Source organism: Danio rerio, chromosome 8, assembly GCF_052040795.2.
Source record: "Danio rerio strain M-AB ecotype USA chromosome 8, GRCz13ab, whole genome shotgun sequence".
Lineage (NCBI taxonomy): Eukaryota > Metazoa > Chordata > Actinopteri > Cypriniformes > Danionidae > Danio > Danio rerio.
This window is the reverse complement of record NC_141028.1, coordinates 13,515,435-13,540,355: the sequence shown is the minus strand read 5'-3', so window position 1 is coordinate 13,540,355 and position 24,921 is coordinate 13,515,435. Positions and strand designations below refer to the sequence as shown.

At 35.9% G+C, this 24,921-nt stretch overlaps 1 protein-coding gene across 18 annotated transcripts in view; it reads left to right on the top strand.

The window, feature by feature from the left end:
• The window catches only part of fnbp1a (formin binding protein 1a), a 64,649-nt gene that overhangs the window by 28,281 nt on the left and 11,447 nt on the right, over positions 1–24,921 (top strand). For 7 of the 18 annotated variants that reach the window (XR_015497161.1, XR_015497160.1, XR_015497162.1 and 4 more), the window contains exons 7-13: positions 6,316–6,444; positions 9,566–9,712; positions 16,507–16,686; positions 18,445–18,627; positions 21,616–21,725; positions 23,012–23,144; positions 23,236–23,363. Coding sequence is in view for 9 of the 18 variants with exons in the window: in XM_087263476.1 (XP_087119602.1) it covers positions 6,316–6,444; positions 9,566–9,712; positions 16,507–16,686; positions 18,445–18,627; positions 21,616–21,725; positions 23,012–23,144; positions 23,236–23,363 (1,010 nt within the window). In the remaining 9 variants the exon portion in view is untranslated. 18 annotated transcript variants of the gene reach the window in all.

The following is a 24,921-nucleotide window of genomic DNA, read 5'->3' as shown; positions in this document are numbered from 1 at the left end:
GTTTAGTACCATTTTGTACCCCATCGATTTGCCATGCAAACCCCACTCACATTTTCTTTAGGAAATGTACAATTCTAGTTTGAGTTACTTTTGCCTTTCTATAAGCTCAAACCAGTCTGGCCATTCTCCTCTGACCTCTGGCATCAACAAGGCATTTGTGCCCACATTCTCTGTAAACCCTAGAGATGGTTGTGCTTGAAAATCCCAGTAGATCAGCAGTTTCTGAAATACTCAGACCAGCCCGCCTGGCACCAACAATCATGCCATGTTAAAAGTCACTTAAATCATCTTTCTTCTCCTTTCTAATGCTCGGTTTGAACTGCAGCAGATCGTCTTGACCATGTCTAAATGCCTAAATGCATTGAGTTGCTGCCATGTGATTGGCTGATTAGAAATTTGCATTAACGAGCAGTTAGACAGGTGTACCTAATAAAGTGGCCGGTGAGTGTATATAAATTTTTTTCATTTTTATTTATAAAACAATTAATTACACAATAAATAAAAATAGGTAAATTTTTCACTCTTACAAAATGAATAATAATAGATTATTGCAAGTGATAAAATTCAAAGCTTTTTCTTATTAAAAAATCACTTGAAAATGCAATATGAATCAGCCACACTAGGAAAATGTATATTATTTAAAAACTTTATAAGCTAAGCCCATACATTTTTTTTTTTTTAATAAGAAACAAAGACAGTTTTAATGGCAGCAACCTGTCATGACTGTAAGGCCAAAGAATCAGCTTTGGTTTTGCCCATGTGTAGATGTTTTCTTAAGCAACTTCTGTTATTAGTGCGTCTGTGACACTAATCGACTCTGTCTTTGTTTTTTAACATGTCTTAAAGCGGTGTTCTCTCAAGGTAGGTTTGAACCAAGAGTCGTCTTTGTCGGTGGGGAGTTTGTTAAGTTGTTCGGTGTATTACCCATATCAGCAAAGAGTGTTTGTCGTAATTTTCGTTGGTTTTTTTTGTTGGTTTTGTTTTGTTTCTTGTTTTTTAGCTTCTGTTACGTTCACGTCTATGCTTGCAGCGAACCTTTTCCTGTATTCACCTTGTACAAATGTACAGAATAAGACTTGTCATGGAAGACTGATGTTAAAATGCGAAAATGGGCTACGTTGTAAGGGTTACAGCGGAGACTGAATTCACAAAATCAATACCTATTACTGCACAATTTACTGTCGACCACAAAAAAGTCCCGAGTCTGAGAGTCTGTGCACACTGTCTGGTTCATGTACATGCTGTTGTTTATGTACAGCGGCCCCAAAAAGCATTTAGATGCTTATTAATAAATACATGGATTTCATTGCATTGTATGCAGTATTAAATCAAGTGGCTCAAGCTGGTAAAATAATTCAATTTGTTTTATTTAAATGATGCAACTGCATTTCAAAACCTGATGACATCTATAAGACAATTGTAATATAATAAGCTAAAATGCTTGAGTAAAATATGTAATTTTTTTGCATATGGGTTGTTGATGTGATGTTGCATTATCACTCAAATGAATATAATCAGTATTAGTGTAGTATTTAAAATGCAGTAAATGGTTAAACATTTCTTTGTCTTGAATATCCTATGGAATGACTGTCTCAAGCAGGGGTGCCCAAACGTATCTTTATAAGGGCAATAAAACAAACTTGATTAAGAGCTCTGGGCCGAAGGTTAACATGCCAAACTGTATTAAATTAAAGTTGACATGGGTAATTTTCAAATTTATTTCCTAATATTTAATCCAAGTGTGCTGTTTGGGATGTCTTCATCCACGCTGGAGTGATTTTGAGTCTTAATTTGACCACAACTTTCTCTGTGTTCCAGCAAATGGAATGATTTGGGGTGCCAAATCTTATTTAGACACATATTAAGGCTGCACGAATAATCGAAAAAAGATTGTGATCTCGATTTAACCCTACACACAATCTTAATCCAGTTCCACTACGATTGACCAGTTCATTTTCAAAATCATGAGAGAAGCGTAAAGGCGGACGCAAAAGTCTTCACATTGTTTTATATACAGTAAGATGCTCAGCAACATGGACACATCCAAATGGCGTTAAAAGCATCACACAATGTACTTATAAGGTATAATTCATCCAAAAATGTCATTTGCGTATCGATGTATTCAAAGCGTCGAAATCACACGTAAGCTGATTGATGCATTGTTTGTTTGGCGCGTACCTGCCAATGATGTCTACTTAAGTGAACAGAACCTGCATAGGCTGTGAATAACAGCTAATAACGTAAATAACATTTAGTTTGTTGAACATGTGTGATAATTTGGGAGCCATGTGGGAGGGATGATTTTCTTGTTTGTTTTGTTTCTCAAATTGACAACAGCCATTACATGAGCCGCACTGGGCAGTGAAAGTGAAACTGGCACGCACATCATTTAAATGATCATATCGCATTTTACAGTTAGAATTACGTCAAGCATTTCATATGTTTTTCCTTTCATAGCAAACACAAAGTGTTGTACATGGAAATAAATGTTTACTGTGTCAGTATAACTGCTCTAGCCTATATAATGTTGAATATAATGTAAGAGGGAATCTACTAATGACAAATGTTTCATTTAATCAGTGAAACAATTATCAATGTAGTCAATGACAAATGACAAGCATAAGTCTCAAACATAACAATTACAACTTCTGAATTATTAATAGTTGTATTCTGATATCATCACATCACTGTGAATTAAAAGCCAGGACATGTTTAAAGTCTATTGAAGTCCACCATTCCAAGTCTATACCAACTTTATACATTTTAACCAAACAGTAGACCTACACATAGGCCTAATATTATTGATGTTTTACCATATATTTGAGGTTTAACAATAATAATAATAATAATAGCCCACTCATAGTAACCTTTATTTTACATCTTCAGAAAATCCTTATCTTGATTTTACGCAAAAAAAAAAAAAAAATCATGATTCTTATTTTAGCCAGATTTGTGCAGCCGTAACACATATTTTTGGAAAATGTTTTAAAACGTAAAAAATAAAAATCAACAATAGACTTTGGGCAAATTTGCGACCCTTTCATTATGTGTGTGGCTGTTTTTGCCCCATAAAATTTTATTATAACAATATTTTTAATTGCAAATCATGACACCATATAATCATTCATTTTTAACTGTTGCTGGTTTTCCCACAATTAAATTACAAATTTTTCAACAGGGAAGACCAGCACCACTTGATTTGGTCGTTGATGCCTTTTCTTTTAAAACATGTAATTGGAACATTTAATTTAGTTTTTCTTGTGGCTGAGCAAAAAATAAAGAATGAAAAGGTAAGGTTAAATCTGAAATGACAATCTCTCTCTAAGGCATTCGCCTCAACCACCTCCCCATCATTCTCCTTATCTTCTCTGATGAGATGGTAGGCCAAATCAAAGGTTATTATGGGCCAATTTTTGGGGGTTTGGGCATCTCTAGCCTCAAGTGTGGTTCAATAAATTACACCTCATAAAATTATGAATAAATGTGAGAATTTTAGTAAATGGCAATCATTTTTTTCATCTATATCTTTCTAAAAACATGCTATGTCACACTATAATACATTTTTGTGGTACAGTTTAAAGTAAAACAAAAACACTGAAAAAATGATAAAGTTAGTATCCCTTATATTTCCTCAAACATCAGACTTCAAACTACATAAAAATAACCTTTTTTTATATTTTACCAATAAAAGCTCTTTTTACTGCCTGTTTGTCAACTACCCATATGCAAAGTTGGATTAATATTTAGTGTTTTATGCAATGATGTTCACAAATTTATGTGTGACTTAAGTCTGCAAATGCTTTTTTGGTCTTCTGTAGGTGTTTAGTTAGATTGCATGATGAACGGATGTCTGGTGCGATTCATTTGGACCCATTTTAATGTTTTGTTTGAAAACAGTTTCAACATTCATTGCCATTTGTGTGTGTGTGTGTGTGTGTGCGCGTGTATCTACATACATTGTCTGTACGCCATCACATTCACTGTCTTTTTCACTGTGCATAATATCATCCAACTCACTATTTCTGGAGTATATTTGTTTTTGTGATCCTTTATTACCCAAAGTGTGAAGTATTCAACCTGTGAAATTTTCCACAGTGCATGGAAATCAACTTGACCTTCCATTTCTAATTTTGAAAGAACAGGAAGTGATGTTAATTGCATTTAGAATATAGTTGATGCATAAATTGATAAAAAAGGCATTAAGTATTTATTTTTGAAGCAATACTGAATGTTTTATCTTTTAAATAATTAAAAATTGAAATGAGTTCAAATGTATTTATTTATTTTAAAATCTTAACACATCACTATACTGTTTAAGACTACATTTTCAGAATTTCTGAATTGTAAAGATTTTGTAAATATTTCCTAAGTGCTGTTTAATCTAGAGAAGGCACATTTCTTTTATGTAATATTTCTAATAACTTTTTTGTTTTGCCATGATTACAGTACGTAATATTTTATTAGTGACTTCGAAAGATAGTAGCATTCAGATTAAAGTGCATTCTATAGGCTCAATTAGGTTAACTACACAAGTCATTGGACAGCAGTGTTTTGTTCTATAATCAATAAAAATCTTAAGGGGGATAATAATATTGACATAAAATATTAGAAAACTGCTCTTATTCCAGCCAAACTAAAGAAAACATTTCCTTCAGAAGGAAAATATAATAGGTATGACTAGGAAATGCTCTGTTTAACATCAGTTTAGAAATACACTCACCGGCCACTTTATTAGGCACACCTTACTAGAAACGGGTTGGAGCCCTTTTGCCTTCAAAACTGCCTTAATCCTTCATGACATAGATTCAACAAGTTACTGGAGATATTCCTCAGAGATTTTGGTCCATATTGATATGATAACATCACTCAGTTTCTGCGGATTTGTCGGCTGCACATGCATGATGCCAGTCTCCCATTCCACTCAGGTAGGCAGAGGCGTTGACACGATGCTTAATAGGTTAATGGGCCCAAAGTGTGCCAAGAAAATGTCCCCCACACCATTACACCACCACCAGCCTGAACTGTTGATACAAGGCAGGATGGATCCATGCTTTCATGTTGTTGACGCCAAATTCTGATCCTACCATCCGAATGTTACAGCAGAAATTGAGACTCATCAGACCAGGCAACATTTCTCCAATCTTCTATCGTCCAATTTTGGTGAGCCTGTGTGAATTGTAGCCTCAGTTTCCTGTTCTTAGCTGACAGAAGTGGCACCCTGTGTGGTCTTCTGCTGCTGTAGCCCATCCATCTCAAGGTTGGTCGTGTTGTGCGTTCAGAGATGCTCTTCTGCATACCAGTATGCATATCAGTTGTAACAAGTGGTTATTTGAGTTGCTTTTCCTATCAGCTTGAACCAGTCTGGCCATTCTCCTCTGACCTCTGGCATCAACAAGGCATTTGCGCCCACAGAACTGCCGCTCACTGGATATTTTTTCTTTTTCGGACCATTCTCTGTAAATCCTAGAGATGGTTATGCGTGAAAATCCCAGTAGATGAGCAGTTTCTGAAATAGTTAGACCAGCCGTCTGGGATCACCAACCATGCCACGTTCAAAGTCACTTAAATCACCTTTCTTCTCCATTCTGCTGCTCGGTTTGAACTGCAAGCAGATTGTCTTGACCATGTCTACATGCCTAAATGCATTGAGTTTCTGCCATGTGATTGGCTGATTAGAAATTTGCAGGTGTACCTATTAAAGTGGCCGGTGGGTGTATTTAATAATTGCCCTCAACTGTTTATGAAAATACCTAATTGCTTTACAGATAATCTTAGAAAATATAAAAGTACTAAAATAGTCATGTGCCATTTGAGTCAGATAAAGAACATTTATATTTAATTTCCTCAGTAAACATTTTATAATGGTAAATAATTATATTGAGATATGAGTGTATGATGTGTTAATAGTGTACTGAAAGTCATTCACATATCTGTAAAGATGCATTAAAGAAACCACAAATCTGCTGAATGAATGACTGAAAACAGCTCTTTAGCCATGTTATATAATTACGGAGTACAACATTTGATTATATGTATTCGATTTGTGATGTTTGCGTTGTTTGTCCTCTCTCTCTCTCTCTTTTGCTCTCTAAGTGTGTATATTACTGACTGCATCGATCTAAACTTGACACCCGACTACATGTTTCTATCTTTCTGTAATCTGCTAATTGACTCTCAGTGTTTGCCTTCTTGTGTCGTGTCATAAAGGTGATGGTTTTATTTGTCAGTCCCTGCCCTTTATGTTCTGATGTCTTCCTCACAGATGGGATGTTAATGTCTTTCTGGCTCTGTGTCTTTTGTGATGTGTCTATGTAGGCGAAACAGCAAGCTCAGATGAGGCATCAGATAGCAGAGGACAGTAAAAACGAGTACCTGACCTACCTGCAGAAATTTAACAAGGACCAACATGAACACTACTACACACTCATACCACACATCTTTCAGGTAGGAGACTCTCTTTACATTTACACTTTTACATTAAGTTAGTTAGCAGATGCTTTTGTTTAAAGCAACTTACAATTGAGCAGGCATTCAGAGAGAGGCAATACACACAAACGGGGCTAATTATACCAAAGAACTGTTCGTGCATGGAGAAATTAGTACTAGAATAAGGAGGGGGGAGTGTTTTTTTTTTTTTTGTAAGAGAAGAAGGTTTTTACAGGTGGTTTGTCAAGCCCACTCACCTGTGTGAAGCACACTTCATGAATGCTCAATTTTTATTTTAGAGATATGGAGTAATTGTAAAAATTAAGTGTCTGGAGCAAAAAAAAAGAAAGTGTCTGGAGCAAATGTGCAAAACTAGTGCAAGTGTCAGAGAGATGAATAAGTGTGTTTTCTACAGGTGGTTTGTCAAGCCCACTCACCTGTGTGAGGCACAGTCAGGATGTTTTAAGGTTTTCATATCTTGATCATATTACAATAGTATAATGATTAATAATTTTTTATTTTGAAATATTATAAATCTTAAAGTGCTTCTTTATTGCTATTTTTCAAGAGTTAACACTTAGCTGATGATTGATTATAAAGCTTGTTTGGCATGCTGTCCCGGGAGAAAGCCCTGAGCTCATAAGATCCTCGAGCTCGGGGCTCCCTCTCGTTTGCAAGGCGATAGGGGAGTTTGAGCTCAGGTAGATCTCAAGAACTTCCCTGCTGTAGTAGCTAATGAACAGATAGTAACTGCTCTTAAGAAATAACCATTTACTAGGAGCATGTCTATGATGCCGATTTGGATAAGTCAATTAACTTAGGTTGCATGTTTTTTGATGGTGGGAGGAAACCGGAGAACCGGGGGGAAACCCACGTGAGCACGGGAAGAACGTGTAAACTCCGCACAGAAACGTCGGCTGGCTTGGTAAGGACTAGAACCAGTGACGTTCTTGCTGTGAGGTGGCAGTGCTAACCACTGGGCCACCGTGCCACCCATCTAGCAAAAGGAGGAGAAGTAGGGGTGGAAGGGGGGATTCTTTAAAACGAAGATGGCTGTCATATGGAACTTGGGGTACTTATTGTGGCTTAGGAATCATGTGATTGGTGAATCATAAATGGAATAATGCGGGGCCGGCTGCAAGCAATCATAAGCATGTGATCTTCTTGAAATTAGTTTATAAACAAACTTCACGAAGGGACAGTTCACCCAAATATAAAAATTTGCTTTTAATTTCAGGGTGCCCATAGGTGTAACGATGCAGTCATGGCAACAGAGATGGAGTTCCACATGCAGCTTTATTTAGTGAATGGTCAGGCAGACAGGGGTCAAAACAGAAATAGCAATGGCAATCAAAAAAGAGTAGTCCAAGAAACAGGTAAAGGTCAGGGCAGGCAGAAAACCATCAAAATTTGAAACAGTCCAAGAATCAACAACCAGACATTGCAACACATGAAAGCAATGAACATGGAACAATACTGAGGAGGGAATGAATATCAATGCAGTGCTTAAATAGTCCAAGCAATCAGTAAAGATGATCTGCAGCTGTGTGTGGGAAATCAATAGGTGATTTAGAACTGGTGTGTGAGTGCCGGGCATGATAGGATTTGTAGTTCGGTAAAGTGGTTGTAGTCCTCCAGCAATCTGCAATTGCTAAATCGCTGGCGATCATAACAATGGGTCATGGGATTTCTAGAATATCATGGAATTTTAAACGGTGTATTCCAGACCCTGAAAGTCAGGTGATTTGTATACTTTTTTGTCCAAGTGTATCAGGGAATATCAGGCGTTTTTGTTCATCACTTTTTAAATTTAAAGTTTCAATTTATCAAAATGTAATTTTTCTATACTGTATTATTTAAGACCACAATGTTTCAAACCTATTGTAATGGTTAGGCTGTTTTTTAGCTCCATTTTATTTCACACCCAACAGATCAACTGGCAATCATTTGCAGTCACCAAACTGTACCTGTTTGGTGTAACTAAGGCTATATACTACATTATACGTATACTATATACACTTTAAGAGCTTTGACTTTAAAATTACAATTTTAAAACTGGAGGGGAAGTGCGGCACAGTTATTTTTTTTGCTAGTTTTACCCCAGTGCATGGATGTTTTGCGCCACGTTTAAAACCAAATGAATTCGTGCGCAGTTATGCACCCATGGGTGTGCTGGTCTGAAATGTGTGTTAAGGCATATTGTAGGTGTGTTGATATTTTGAGGCAACTGAAATTCACTGCGCCATTGAGCACCTAAAAGCTGGTTAAAGTTGGTGGTGTGTGGGTTTTATTTGTTACTTAGTTTTATGTGCCTTCCAAATGTACATCCTTATTGCTTAATAGACACACAGGGATGTGCGTCAGTACACAAATATCCTAAAATGTAAAAAATTTTAAAAATTAAAAATTCTCTACATAAATATAAAAAAACGCTACCTCCACCTATGCCTTCTTAACTTCAGGAAGCTTTTGTGGAATCCAGCTCAGTTATAGCCAGTTACATAATGACAATTTACGTTTTTTTATGTAGTTACTATATGCATATTTATATTAGCTTTTGTCATTTTTTTTGTTTAGATTTTTCCACCTATCCTTAGAGATGTATGCATCACCAAATGGGGAATAGAAATAGGACATGTTTTTGGATATAATATTGTTGTTATTGTTAATTTATTCTCATGCTGGAAATTAGAACTGAATTTAGAAATAGTTGTGATGAAGCAAATCTTTGTGCTTAACAAATAAAATTACCAAATTAAATATGTAATCGATGTCTTGAGTGGAGTGCGTCCACCACCGTTTCCCGAATCCATAGTCAAAATGATGAAGTCAAATGGAAGAGGCTCGTTCTGTAGAGTTTCTTGCTAGTGAAGCGTTTCAAGTGTTTCCTCTTACAAAGTCCATCATGTAAATAGCAAATGCACCTTGGCACAACGCAACTGACTCTTAAAGGGAATAAGAGATGAGTCTCTGATTGGTTTAATGCACATTAAGCCCAAAACACACCCACAACTCATTAGGAGAATAAGCACAATTTTTTCTGTCTTTAAAATCATAATGTGGGCACTTTGATATCTTATGGATCTTGAACTTCGCAATGAGATATGTGAGGTTTAATGTATGTATTTTGTGTTTTCAGAGGATACAGGAGATGGAGGAGCGGCGGGTGGGCCGGGTGAGAGAGAGCATGCGAGTTTACACCGAGGTGGAGCGGAAAGTTCTACCAATCGTCAGCAAGTGTCTGGACGGTATGACCAAGGCAGCTGAATCAGTCGAACCTAAAATGGTACGTTAAGTGCTGTGACTTCTATGCTGAAAATGCTGGAATAATCTAATTAATAGAAATATTTTATTTAAGCCATAAAATACCTATTTAGCAGTGCAGAGTTTTGTCCAGACCTGAGTTCATTTAAGATTGTTCATTTACTCTGTGTCATCTGATATGTGACTCTTTTAATGAGCCATAGTAGATAACTGCTTAAGTCTGAAGTGTATTACCTATATAATATGTTTTATCCAAAAAAACAGCAGTTTTGGAATTAGTAAATAGAAATTTTTCATCTTAAAATAGTAAAAAATGTTATAATTTTTTAATTCATTCATCCAATATCCGAGTCTGGCAGGAGCACGTTTAGCATAGCTTAGCATAATTCAATGAATCGGATTAGATCAATTACATTTTGCTCATAACATTTTTAAAAAGAGTTCATTTGAAACATAAATTTAAAGCTTTACAATTCTTTAGTTACATCGTGTGCTAAGATGAAAATGAAAAGTTGCTTCTGGGTCGATATTACTAGGAAGTATATTCTATTACAATGGCGTGATAAAAGAAACTCTGCCTCCGTGCTATGACTTTCGCAGTTTTGCAGCACTTTTCATTTTTTCCTCGGTCTTAGTACATGCTGTAACTACATAAGAGTCCAGCTTTAAATAGGAACGATTTTTTTGGAGGGAGAGGCTAATGATCTAATCCAGGGGTGTCAAACTCAATTCCTGGAGGGCCGAAGCCCTGCACAGTTTAGTTCCAACCCTGCTCCAACACACTTACCTGTAGGTTTCAAACAAGCCTGAAGGAATTAGTTTGATCAAGTATGTTTAATTAGGGGTGGAACTAAACTGTGCAGAGCTGCGGCCTTTTTGGAACTGAGTTTGACAACTGTGGTCTAATCTGATTTAACAATCTATGCTAAGCTAAAAGTGCTAAGCTAAAAGATTTATGCTAAGATAAAGGTGCGAAACCATAGCTGCCATGCTTAAGAGTCACACAATTCACAATATTCTCACGCTCTCACACCACACATCCATTTTCTCATGCAGAAAAATCATCTATGTGAAATATTTTCTTAGCTTTGTTAAAGACGGTTTTAAATACTTTTTTTTCGTTATATAAAGATGTTATTTTCTGTGTGCAACTGAATCAAGACTGGTGAAAGCCATGTAATCAAAAACAAACTGATGCATGCGCGTAGATGGCATGCCTGCTCACCTCTCACGCCACTCCTGCTTGCGCTGACGCACTGCTCGCGTTCCCGATCTGGGTATGTTCCCAGTTGTAAACATTCATGTCAAATATATATACACTGCTCACACGCCACTTATGCGTTGTGTTGTGCTGAGAAACGCACCCCTGCCGTAAAAATGCACCCCTTTCATGGACTTTCATTAGAACTTTCAGTCTTCTGTAAGGCAATGGTTCTCTGTGTTATTAAAAAGATTGTATCTATTTCAGTTAATAGATGCATATTTCAGAGAGGGTGCATTTTATGCAGGGGTAACAGCTTTTTATGTAGGCTATACTGTAGGTGTCAGCCTGCTGTGAGTTTTGCAAGTATAAAGTTTAAACAACATGATGATCTTATTTTGACTAATGGCTCCTTATAGAATTATTTTTTTTTGCATGAAGCAGAAAAGAGGGATGAGGTCAGGGAGTTTAGACTTCATTCATTCATTCATTTTCTTTTCTGCTTAGTCCCTTAATAATCTGGGGTCGCCACAGTGGAATGAATGGCCAACTTACCCAGCATACGTTTTATGAAGCAGATGCCCTTCCAGCTGTAGCCCATCACTGGGAAACATCCATACACACTCATTCACACACATACACTAGAGACAATTTGGAGTTTAGACTTAATAAACCTAATTCTTGGCCATGAGTCAGGTCTAAGACAACACACAACAGATTATTCTATAAAACATATTTTGTTGTGTTCTATACAATTGTATATAGAATTTAATTCTAATGAAATTAATATATTTATGCAAAAAATTCTTAAAGGATCTTAGCATATCACTTCAGTCTTTACATTGTTTTCCAGTTACATTTAGAATATTTTTATTTATTTATTTAGAATAGAATAATAATTGGATAATAATAATAATAATAATAATACTACCTTTATTTATAATAAATATTTTATAAAAAGTATTTATTAAAATAATATAGAATTTTTATAGATTTATAAATAAATGGGGGCGTGGTTTTGTGTGGGCGGGGCTTGTGGACATAGGGGCGGAGCATAAATTATCACCCCAAGCTGAAGCCAAAAGTTGTCAGCCCCGTACGAAACTAAAAGATTTATGCAAAGCTAAAAGTGCTAAACTAAAAGATCTATGCTAAGCTAAAGGTGCTAAGCTAAAAGGTCTATGATCAGCTAAAAGCGTTAAATTAAATGAGCTATGTTAAATTAAAAGTGCTAAACTAAAATATCTATGCTAATTTAAAAGTCCTAAGCTAAAATATTAAGACAAAAGTCCAAACTAAGTACTCACACTATGTACAGTTGTTTTGAACTGGGCCTAAGCATGCTTGTCCCCCCTCCCCTGAAGGCCTGCACTCACAATACATTCGGTCCTGGGCACACTTACGTCATCAGTGGATATTTCTTTAGTTATATCGCTTTAGTGGTTTGATATGCATTGACACGCAATCAAATATTTCGCCGAACAGATCAGCCACTTTTGACGCTCATAAACAATCATAAAGTCCTCGTGCTGCAGGAATTAGGAGGTCTGCTGAAGATGCGCAGCTGTCATGCAGTGAGGTGTCTGCATCTTTAACAAACTAAGACCGTTTGCGTTCATTGAACAATAAGAATAATTAATAAATCCATATGAAACAATCCCTTAAATGTCACATCTAGCTCTCAGTTTTGCACTCACACCAGCGTACCACACCAAAGCCCAAGTGAACCATGCTGAGCCCGATTCAGAGCACTCACACTTCTTAAATGATCTGGGAAACGGGCCTGGGCACGGTTCGGATAGCAAAGTGTGAGTAGCCCCTAAATAATCTATACTAATCTAAAAGTGCTAAGCTAAAAGATCTATGTTAAGCTAAAAGTGCTAAACTATAACATCTATCATTTTTTTTTTTCGGCTTGGTCCTTTTATTAATATGGGGTCACCACAGGGGAATGAACCGCCAACTTATCCAGCACATTTTACGCAGCTGATGCCCTTCCAGCGGCAACCCATCTCTGGGTCACACGCATACACCACAGACAATTTAGCTTACCCAATTCACCTGTACAGCATGTCTTTGGACTGTAGGGGAAACTGGAGAACTCGGAGGAAACCCACACAGAAACACCAACTGACCCAGCCGAGGCTCGAACCAGCGACCTTCTTGCTTTGAGGTGACAACACTACCTACTGCGCCTCTGCCTCGCCTAAAACATCCATGTTAAGCTAAAATATAAAATATATATCTATGCTAAGCTAAAAGTGCTGACCTAACAGATGTATGCTAAGCTAAAACTGTTAAGCCCCACCTTCTAGTACAGGAGCCAATCAGCAATCGCTATATGGTGAATAAAGCCCACCTTCTAAAACAGGAGCCAATCAAAATCTAGAATGTCAATTCTCCAGGGGAGAGGATTGGACCAGACATGAGTTTCTGCAGATTTTGTGTGATACGAACATGTAGAAACTAAACTAAAGAGTTAATTTTATTGGTTATTCGTTATATGGAATGTAACTGTAAGCTTGGCAAGTAGTTTTGAAGAATTTGATGTTTTCCCATTCGTGTGTTAAAGATTGCCGCAGAGTGAAATTACTTGCCTAAAAGGGACTTTGGTCAAGCTGGTTTTAGCTGATTATCTCCCAGCTGATCGACCAGCTAAAACCAGCCAACAAGCCTAGGCTAGTTTAAGCTGGATTTTTTCAGCAGGGGTGAGTTAACAGATGTATGCTAAGCTAAAAGTGCTTCTGCCAGACTCGAGATTGGTTGAATGGATTCAGAAATGGTAAAACTCAACAGTTTAAGTTTAGTACTGATTATTCTCCGCCTCATGTACTGTCACCATTGAAATAATATACATATTTTTTAAACTAAATCTAACAATAATATTATACTTATTCATTATTAAATGTGTAATAGTACTAATATTTTTTGTTAGTTTTTTAACATCAAAAATAAAATACAAATAAATAAATCCAGTCAAAGAAGAAAATAGCAAGTCATATTTGCGATTCAGTACAACGACTTCCTGCTGCAGCACGACTGCGATTTCTAGAAGCAGCACATACAGTATGAATATTTGTCCAGCCGCAGGCTAAATTAGCACGTCCAGATTAAGCCAGCGGATGAATAATACAGCAGTAAAAAATGCTGACTGGATTTCTTTGATCACCACTGGCCCACTTACAAACCACTGAACGGCAATCACCATGAAGCATCGTTATCCAGGTTTATCATCAATAATTTACAGCTGCGGGGGGAAACATGTGCCTCGGTCGCCTGTCGTCATGTGTCCCTTCTGCTAAATCCTGCTCCAGCGCTCTCATGTTTGTCCAAATATGGCAGATGGGAAGTGTAATTTCCAGCGCAATGCTAATTGACTGATACGAACTGGGTTTTGCAGCAGATTTGAAGTGGCTTAGCAACAAAGACTTAAGCCTCTCTGTGGCTTTTGGACTATGTGTTTGTTTTCATGTGTGTGTGTATGTGCATGTGTGTTTTTACTCATACGAAGCAGCCCTGCATGAAAAGAAGCTGCCATTGGAAGTCATTTGTTCGTGTTCATGTACATGTGGTTTTGATATGCTAAAAATAGTGTGTTGTTCTGACCTGAAGTGCAGTCAAGGGATTAGATTGAGGGGATTTGGAGTCTTATTTCTATGGTGGATGTGCATCTCGTTGTCTGTAGTACATAATTGCTGTGATTATAGTGTCAGGGTGAAGGTTTGCTTTTTGGTTAACCTGTAGCTTACAGTGGTGTGGGCTGTGTTTCAAAAGTCAAGCTTTCCTGTATATACATATTAACACATACTGTATTTTTACAAGGAACTTAAGTATTTATGATTTAATAATTATAGTAACATTACAAACATCTCTAAATTATTTATTCATTCATTTTCTTTTCGGCTTAGTCACTTTATTAATCTGGGGTCACCACAGCGGAATGAACCGCCAAATTATCCAGCAGTTTTTTTATTAATTATATGTTTTATAAAATTTAATATTTAGAAAAGGAATAACAACAGAAAATACAATATTTATATTTGAAAAATAAATATGTATATCTTTTGGAAATGTTTATAATATTTATAAATACATATTTGTACAAATAATTAAATATTTATAAAAATAAATACATATTTATGCAAATTAAATATTTATAAAAATAAACAATAATGAATAAATAAATTTATATTAAATAATAATGATAATATATTCTATCAATTATATATATATATATATATATATATATATATATATATATAAATTTTATATAGAATTTTATATATAAATATAATATTTAAATATTAAATATATATTTAATTTAGATTTTATTAAATATAACTTAATTATTCATGATTTAATAATAATAATTATTATTATTATTTGTAGTAGTGGTAATATCAACATTATCATCACTGCTACCTACATTTTATTTTCAAAATATAATATAATGTTTCATGATTTAATAAACATATAACCAAGATGGTTACTGATCGAATGTATATGCAATAATATATTATTATAATAGTTTACAAATTATAATATGTATAATAGTGAATGTTAGTTCAATAATGACTAGAATACTATGACAAAAATTTTATATTAAATACATATTAATAAATATAACAATTAATATGTTTTTTAAATGTAAACTAAGATAGTTGACCTGCGTTCGCGTGGGTTTCCTCCGGATGCTCCGATTTCCCCCACAGTCCAAAGACATGCGGTACAGGTGAATTGTGTTGGCTAAATTGTCCATAGTGTATGAGTGTGTGTGTGTGAATGTGTGTGTGGATGTTTCCCAGAGATGGGTTGTGGCTGGAAGGGCATCCGCTGCGTAAAAACTTGCTGGATAAGTTGGCGGTTCATTCCACTGTGGCAACTCCGGATTAATAAAGGGACTAAGCCGACAAGAAAATGAATGAATGAATGAAGAAAATTGACATACTGTCAAATTATAGATGTATTAAAATGATATGGTGAAAATGTGATATTTTGGTTGTAGGTTTTGTTTAATATGATACCATTAGCGTCATTACTTGTAATATTACTCTTCAGTATACACTAGTATTATAGTTATTGGTGCTGTAATGCATCGTAGTTAGTTATTTATATAACTGTTAACACAACCACAACAGGACAGTTTATTGCCTTGGCCTAATTGCAAAGTTATATCTCAAAATTATTAGAAAAATAGTCAAATGTAAGATATAAAGTCAAACATAGCAGATATAATAGGCAAATGTAAGATATAAAGTTATATAAAGAGCCTGTAAACATTCCGATGTCAGCTAATAATGCTTTACTCAGAATTGTGCTGATCTTGTGTCTTCAGTTTATGGTTTTGAATTCTATCAAATTGGGAGTTAAAAAGTTGCAGTTACTTCACAGTTTTAGTTCTGCGTGTAGTTTTTCAGAAAAAATGCAATAAAATAATGCTTCCAATACCAAGCATGTGCAATAATCAAATTGGAATGTTTATCTTGTAAAAGGTGTATGTTACCGTGAACAGAATGCAGTATTAATAACAGAATGAGGTTTTATCTTAACCTCCCTGGTTTTGTCAATGCACAAAGCCTTACTGACATTTTTTGTAATTCGATTTTCAATCTCAGGACAGTAAGCAAGTCGTAGAATCATACAAGTCTGGCTTCGAGCCGCCGGGTGACGTGGATTTTGAGGACTACAGCGTGTCGATGAAGAGAGCAGTGTCTGAATCTAGCTTTCTGAATGCCCGCGGAGAGAGCAGACGCCGGAGCAGGAGCAAACTGTGGCCTTTACTCAAGAGAAATAAGGTAAGGAGGACAAGGCCTTGATCACACAAATAAACAAAGTCAACTTTGAGTGGAAAAAACCTGCTACGTCAGCCCCGTCTTTTCATTCGCCAGTCAAATGAATGCAGAGGTGGGGTTTCCATTAGGGGGACAGCAGTGTTTGTGTTGTCAAGATGAGTACGGAGACTTTTAAACATAGAAGAGAGACTAGTGGTAACACAAATGGCTTCAGAAGATTTGAGATGTAGTACACCTACATGACATCTGTCTTTAGCCTGCCTTCATAATAATAGGCTACCTTCATAGCTTTTGTTGGCTTATAAATTCTACAGAATATAGCACACGCACAAGATGGGATTTAGATCGGTCCCAGCTGGCCGATACCCAATCCAGCATAAATATGCGGTATCAAAGCCGATATCTGACCCAAGTATTGGATTGGTGGCTCTCTAGTTGTCATTTTGCATCTTTATTGCATGTGCTTGAAATTTTTTAACTAGTTTTTTAGTAGAGAGATGCTGTACAACGGCAATTTAAACCCACAATCTCTCACTATCACAAAATTTTGTCTCCCCTTGTGGCTATTAAAATAACTGCAGCAATCGCAGTCATTTGAAACAACCGCAGTTAGGTTAGATTCCACAATTAGATTCAGTTTGGCTATTTAATAATTAATAATAACTCTGTGGAAGAATTACAGCACCACATACTGGTCTGACATGTAAACTACATTGTTTATAGTCAGTTTCAGTGGTTTCAAATGTACTTTTCAACATAGGCTTAATCTGAAAATGTGGTCCCGCAGACGTTTCTGGCGAACGCGTATTACGTAGTCGGAGGTACGTTCGGCTGCATTTCATTTTTTTAGGCGAACGCCACGGGGCGGTATGACGTCGTTCCCTTTGGTGCTTACTTACTGACCGCTTACCTCCGATTGGAGGGCTTTCCCGCCGCAACCAGATTGTCCAGGTAGCTCGTCGTGTATGTCGGCGGACTTGAGGCACAGAGAGGAGTTGACCACGACAAACAGATTCGAGTCCGGTTCCAGAAATCAGGTTAGACAAAAACAGAATCCAAAAAAATGAAGCGAAAGAGTGAACAACAGGGTGAGAATGTGATAAAATCAGAAATTGTGTTAAAAAATCAGACAAGGTTTTTGTTTTTTTTTCTGGACGGCTTTTGTAAATCGTTGGTTGGGTTTAGGGAAGTAAGCGGGTTAATTGGTAAAATTGGTTGGATTTAGGAAAGGAGGAGGGTGGGTCGGTCGATTGGCCGGTCGCCCAGTCAATCATTCAGTCGGCAGACATCGGCCTCCGGTGGGTTCACGCGAGAACAGCGCGGGGGCGAACGGTCTCGTGAAAACAAAAACTGCAAAAATACGTACCTCTCGGGACGTATTTTGCAGTATCCAGAAATTACCACAGGACTATGTTTTCAGAGTGAGTCTGGGTTGGTACTTTTTATTAAAAAAAAAGGAAAGAAAAAAAGACTGGATAGTGAAATCTCTGGCTGGAATCGGATGTAGCCTTCATTTAATTCATTGCTATTAAACATAGATTACTTTAACTTTTTTATGCAGGTTGTTAAAGTGATTGTTCACCCAAAAATATCACTACTAACAAATGTTTCTGAATTTGAAACTATAGTTTGCAATGTGCGAAACTCAAAAATGTCTAAACATTGTCATTGCCCTTTAATGTTGTTTCTTTCCTCACTGTCTTTCTTCTCGTTTTCCTCCATTCCACTTCTCAATGTGCTCCATCACACCCTCATCTGTAGCTTATGTCTTTGTTAGCATCGCCCCGTCAGCCCCCTCCCCCTCCCCCCACCTCCCCATCCCCGGACGGCCTCCAGAACGGCCCCCAGTCCCCGCAGCAGCCCAAGGAGCCCCTGAGCCAGCGTCTCAATGACTTCATGGGCACCAAACACAAAATGCACTGCCTGCGGAGCCTCAAACGTGGGGTAAGTTCACTTCACTTCTGTATCTCTGTTTACACCAGATATTTTAGGATGCCTTTTGGTTGATCAGATCAAAAGGGAGACATATTGCTATTCTTAAAGTACAGAGGAAATCAAAAGTAACTGTATTGATTTAGTTAGGTTGTAATTAGGGCTGTGCGTTATGGGCAAAATAAATGTATCGCGATTTTTTTGAACAGCGCTGCAATTTCAGTTTTAATCTGGATTTTGACACACAGACATTTTACAGTGTGAATGCATACGCATATTAGGAGCGCGCATATTAGGAGCAACGCAATCATATATTTCAGGCGCACCCAGTTGAAAGCATCAAAGGTTGATGGTCGCATACCATGAAAATGCTAAGGGAAGCGATGTGCCTCGCACTTTACACACGCTTTTAGAGAATGCGATATATGACTGACAGGTCTTACAAATGATCTGTTTCTACAATACATCAGCCTTCTTGTATGCAAAGTAATCCCACACCACAGATGTTTTGGGCTTGAAATCCTCATGTGCTGAACTCATCATCCCTGTTTATGCAGGCTGCGTTATGTTTGGTTCAAACAGCATATTGCGGGAAAAGCATCACCTGGAACTGGAGTACGCATAAACAAAATTGTGCTGTTAGGCGATTTAGAAATCGTAGATGTTCAAATCACGATTTTGATACGATTTCAATTAATAGCACAGCCCAGTTGTAATAACTCTCCCGAAGACCTTTTCAGAATGAAACGCTTACTTTCCTTCTTCCACACCACACCCACTGTTTTCTCATTTAATATTTCATTTCTCTGGGAGCTGCATCACAATATAGAAAAAAAAAAGATGCAGCTTCCGGGTCATGCAGACTTTAAGAAGAAATTTGTTCTTAATCATTTTCTTCTCCATTTTTAACTTGGAAGCATAATTTTATAATATTTTTAATAACCTAAAGAAACTGTTTAAAAATGAATCCCTAAAAGGATTCTAAATGGATTCACCCAAAAATGAAAAGCCTGTCGTCATTTATTCCCCCTTGACTTGTTCCAAACCTATTTGAACGCAAAGGAAAATATACCCTTGACTTCTGTAGTATTATTTGTTCCTACTTTGGATGTCATTGGCTGCTTTTTCCCAACATTCCTCAGAATATCTTGTTTTGTGTTTAAACTAAGAAAGAAATCCATGAAAGTTTAGATAAATTGACTTCAAATTATTGAAATAAGAGATCAGACTGTCACGACAGCTGTAGTTATTCCAGTTGTGTTATTTTTTTGGTATGTATCTTTAGGAAATAACTGAAGGCAATGATATAACGTTATCAAAATGATATAATGTGACAAGTTGTAACTGTACTGTGTATTTATTCATGTATGTAAACACACAAATACAACATTAACATTATAGCAGACACTGTTAAAAGGTCATTCCAAGCCACTAGACTTTTCTGACAGGGATTCGAGTGTCATCGAGAAACAGATGTGAAAGTATGTTGTGGGACTGTTAGACAGGAGTTATTATTAGGGATTATGGATAGGACATTTATTCTGGGGAATTTTTGTACCCCTTGGTTTTCAAGTGTGGTCCTGAAAAATCTCAGTTTCAAGGGCTATCTAGCCCTTCCCCTTAGCCCTACGCCTTGAAGCTAAAGAGAAAAAAAAGTAAGGGGAAGGCCTAAGGGGTAGAATTGGGATTGGGCCTAAATGAGTTCATAATACAGAACTTATACTTTTTCAGTTTTAACATGCATATACGTTGCAGTTTTCATTCACAGTTTGTTTAATAAATATTTTAGAACAAAATTAATAAATATATTGAGTGTTTTAGGAACAAAAACATGCCACAAATCACGAATTACTGCTTTAACCGCCACAAAACTAATTTGTGATAGAATTGGGACTGGTAAGAGTATATTGTGTTTTTACTTCTAGGCCAATACAACTTACAATGATGAATGGCAAAGCTTAATGAGGCCAAAAAATACAGCTGTTTGAGTACATTCAACCACTTACTCATCTAAACTACAACACCAATCTTATGGTATGTGTTTTTGACCAGCGCTAGAAGTCATGTATGGTGGACAAACTTAAAGTGTTTCAGCCCTTACTTACACCTGCACTTAGCGTTAGCCGCTTATGACCGAATCAACAAAAATGCATTCCAATACCTGGTGTAAACATAGCTTGTGTGTCTTTCCTATGGATCTAATTGGACGACTCTGAAGACTAAGACATCGTAAGCTTGGTTTGGTTATATAGTGATGTGTGAATGCATGAAGTGTCTTGTTGCCATGCTTTTTGTCAGTGCCATCCTAAACATACTGTATCTGTCTTAACAAGCAGCATAAACATTTCTCAGTGTGTGTATTAACCAATTCTCCTAACACATCTTTCTTCTTTTAACATTCACAGCTTTCTCTAAAGCTGGTAAGTCTGACTTGATATTAAATCACAAAACCTTCCAGATATACCAAAGTTACCAGTGAGGGAATACATTGTCTGACTTGAATTCCAAAGACTAGGGATAACGCAGTTTAATTAGGCCATGTCAAAATGTTCCAATTTTACTTACTACTTTTACTACTTTAAATTCACCTTGTTTTGTTTATAAAGGGTTTATTCACCTTGTTTTGTTTATTAAGGGTTTATTAACAAATCTTTTGGAGTTAAAAACTACCACTAAAGAGCAAATGTAGGCAGAAAAACGTGTAAACAAAATGATTTTTGTAGCAATATTTTATGTTTTTTTTATTTCTCTGTATATGCAGCTCATTTCTACTACCTATTATTTCTGCCCACTGTGGCCCTTAACTGACCAGTAAACAGCCAATAGTTTCTAATGCTAATAATGCAAAGTATACCATTTTTTAATACTACACATGAGGCAGTGACTGGAAGTTTCTTCTAGGGCTATGACTAGGCTATACCTTAAATTATCTCATGTTTTAATGCACTGTTTGTGTTCTGTTAGTCATTATCTTACTTCAAACTTTATATCACTCCACAGGGAACAGGCCAGGAAGACTACAGTCATCTACCGCCTGAGCAGAGGAGGAAGAAACTGCAAGCCAAACTCAATGACGTTAACAAGGACATCCAGAAAGAGATGGATCAGAGGTACAGTAAATCATTAGCTGCCATGCTGCTAATAGTATCAGCCTTTATGCCAAATACCACATTACCATCATCAAGAAAACTATTTATAAGCTTCACTATCGTTTAAAAGCCTGTACTTTTTTATATATTTTGATTAATTATTTTATTTAGCAAGGACACATTCAATTAATCAAAAGTGGTGGTAAAGACATTTAAAATATTACAAAAGATGTAAAATAATATTACAAAAGTTACATTGTAAACAGATGCTGAATGGCAGCACCAGTACGTGTACACTCATAGACAACAATGTTAAGAATAATAAAAAACGTGGCACGACAACATTTCGCTTCCAGTGTGCATTTCTCAGCTAGCCATCTGTTCACAGCATGTCAGAATGCAAAATGCTGGATATACGGATTATACATTTATTCTTAGAGGACTAAGAGGAGGAGTAAGGTCTGTTTAAATGAATAATATATATATATATATATATATATATATATATATATATATATATATATATATATATATATATATATATATGTGCAGTTGAAGTCAGAATTATTAGCCCCCCTGAATTTTTAGCCCCCGTTTATTTTTCCCACCAATTTCTGTTTAATAGAGAGATTTTTTTTCAACAAATTTCTAAACATATTAGTTTTAATAACTTATTTCTAATAACTGATTTATTTTATCTTTGCCATGATGACAGTGCATAATATTTGACTAGATGTTTTTCAAGACACTTCTATACAGCTTAAAGTGACATTTAAAGGCTTATCTAGGTTAATTAGGTTAACTAGACAAGTTATGGTTATTAGCCAAGTTATTGTATAATGATGTTTTGTTCTGTTGACTATCGGGGGGGGGATAGCTTAAAGGGGCTAATAATATTGTCCCTAAAATGGTTTTTAAACAATTAAAAACTGCTTTTATTGTAGCTGAGATAAAATAGATAAGACTTTCTCCAGAAGTAAAAATATGATCAGATATACTCTGAAAATTTTCTGGCTTTGATAAACATATTTGGGAAATATTTCAAAAATAAAATAAAATCAAAGGGGGGCCTGATCATTCTGACCTAAGCTGTATATTGGTACATTTATGATGTATGTTTGTAATGAGGCAACAAACACATGTAGGCTACTAAGGGTTTAATGCACATTTATGAATCGTGTCATATAACTCAGCTCTTATTCTGCGTCCTTTCTTCTGAGTGAAAGGACAACAATGTATTTGATAAAACTCTGTGGTTGTAGTAACTGTAGTAACTTGTTGTTTCAACTTCTTACATTTTTTTGCAGGGATGCTTTGACTAAAATGAAAGACGTCTACATTAAGAATCCTCACTTGGGCGATCCAGACAGTATAGATCCACGGTTAGAAGAAATCACTCAAAGCTTGGAGAAGTTGCAGTTTGAGGCACATAAATACGAGGTGTGACATTCACAAATTCGGAGACCTCTAACAATATGCTAATCGGTAATCAGGACCTTTTACATGACCTGTCCTTTTTGCTTTTTCTCAGGGCTGGTTGACGGAGGTGGAGAGGAAGTTACTTGAAAAGGGATCAGAGTCCCAAAGAAGACAGAGCAGCCATTTTGATTCGCAGGGCAATACACCTCTTACAAACAACTACGGTCAAAACCGAGAGAGGTACTTCAGTCACTAGACAGCAGGGCCAAACATGATATAATGCATCAGAATAAATGTGTTAGATTTCTTCTACAGGAGTCATGTAATGATATAACAGTTCAGCAATAGCTCATAAGCAAGAGTGCTGTTTTCATAAATAGAAGTGAGAATGATTTATGCAACAGTTTAACAAACAAGAAGTTAATACTGAGTTACATTTTGGACACAATACTGTCTGTTTTTTTTTCTTGCATCTATGAAAATAGTTCTAAAGCAGAGATGCCCAAACTAGGGCCCGCAGGCCAAAGTTGGCCAATGGTATTATTTGATTTGACCCACCTTCTTAGATGGGAACACAAATATAAATAAAGAAATGAAACAAAGAAATGCAAAATAAGAACATTTAAGTAAATAAACAATTATACAGAATTGAAACAAATAATTCATTAATAAATTACAACATTTTAATTATCTAATAGGGATGTGGTTGAAGGAAATGCTTTTGACAGAGATTGTCATTTCTTATTTAACAAAAAAAAAATTGTCTTATTGTTGAGTACAAAAAAAGCGAACTAAAATGAAATGTTGTAAATGAATATGATTTTTTAAGATGTAAATATAGTCACTCATTGATGATATCGGCAAGAAAAGGCAAAGGCAGGTGCAGCATAACTAGTGTATTCAGCATTGAACTCTGATGTGTTAGAAATGGGGATTGTTTATGTTTTTACTGTAATAAGTTCATTATAAAATCTTTTCAAATGTTACTGCATTAGGTAATGCAATTGTTTTCTAATTAGTTTTAAGTATTAGGAAATAAAAGAGGAAATTACTTCAGCAACTTTAACGCAATACAGTTTGGTATTTTTACCTTTGGCCCACAGCCTTCTATCAAGTTCAGTTTTTGGCCCTTCGTTTGGCCAACCCTGTTCTAAACAAAGCCCAAGCAGATCATCATTGAATATGAAAGTGAAAGCATGCTGAAATATTAGCGAGTGCTGTTTATTTGTTTGGAAAATTGACCGAAATGACCATCTGATCATTTTTTCATATTTATTCTAATAATATTTTGTATCGACCTGATTTTGTATGTTTTTCAGACATTTATCCATTAAAGTTAAATCAAATACAAGCAATTTAAATACAAACATTGTCAACAAATGACAAAACTAAAAAGTAAACTAAATTAAATAACTATTTAAACTAAAATTAAAAGGGAAAAACAAATGAATTATCGAGTATGATAGTGAAAGCATGCTGAAATATTAGCGAGTGCTGTTTATCCGTTAGGAAAATTGACCGAAATGACCATCTAATCATTTCTTCATATTTATTCTATAAATATTTTGTATTAAGCTTATTGTTTTGTTCATTTCTGTACTGAAAGCTCGAAAGAAAAAAAGTCATCTTCTTCATGATCTGACTGCAGTCTCGCTTCATCTGTCATTTCTCTTTACAATTTAAGTCTATAATGCATAATTTTAGCCAACGTTTTTTTTTTTTTTATATAAATTGATTGATTCTATAGATTTTTACAAAACTTGACAACTGAAATGAGGCCATGTATGAAAAAGTCTCT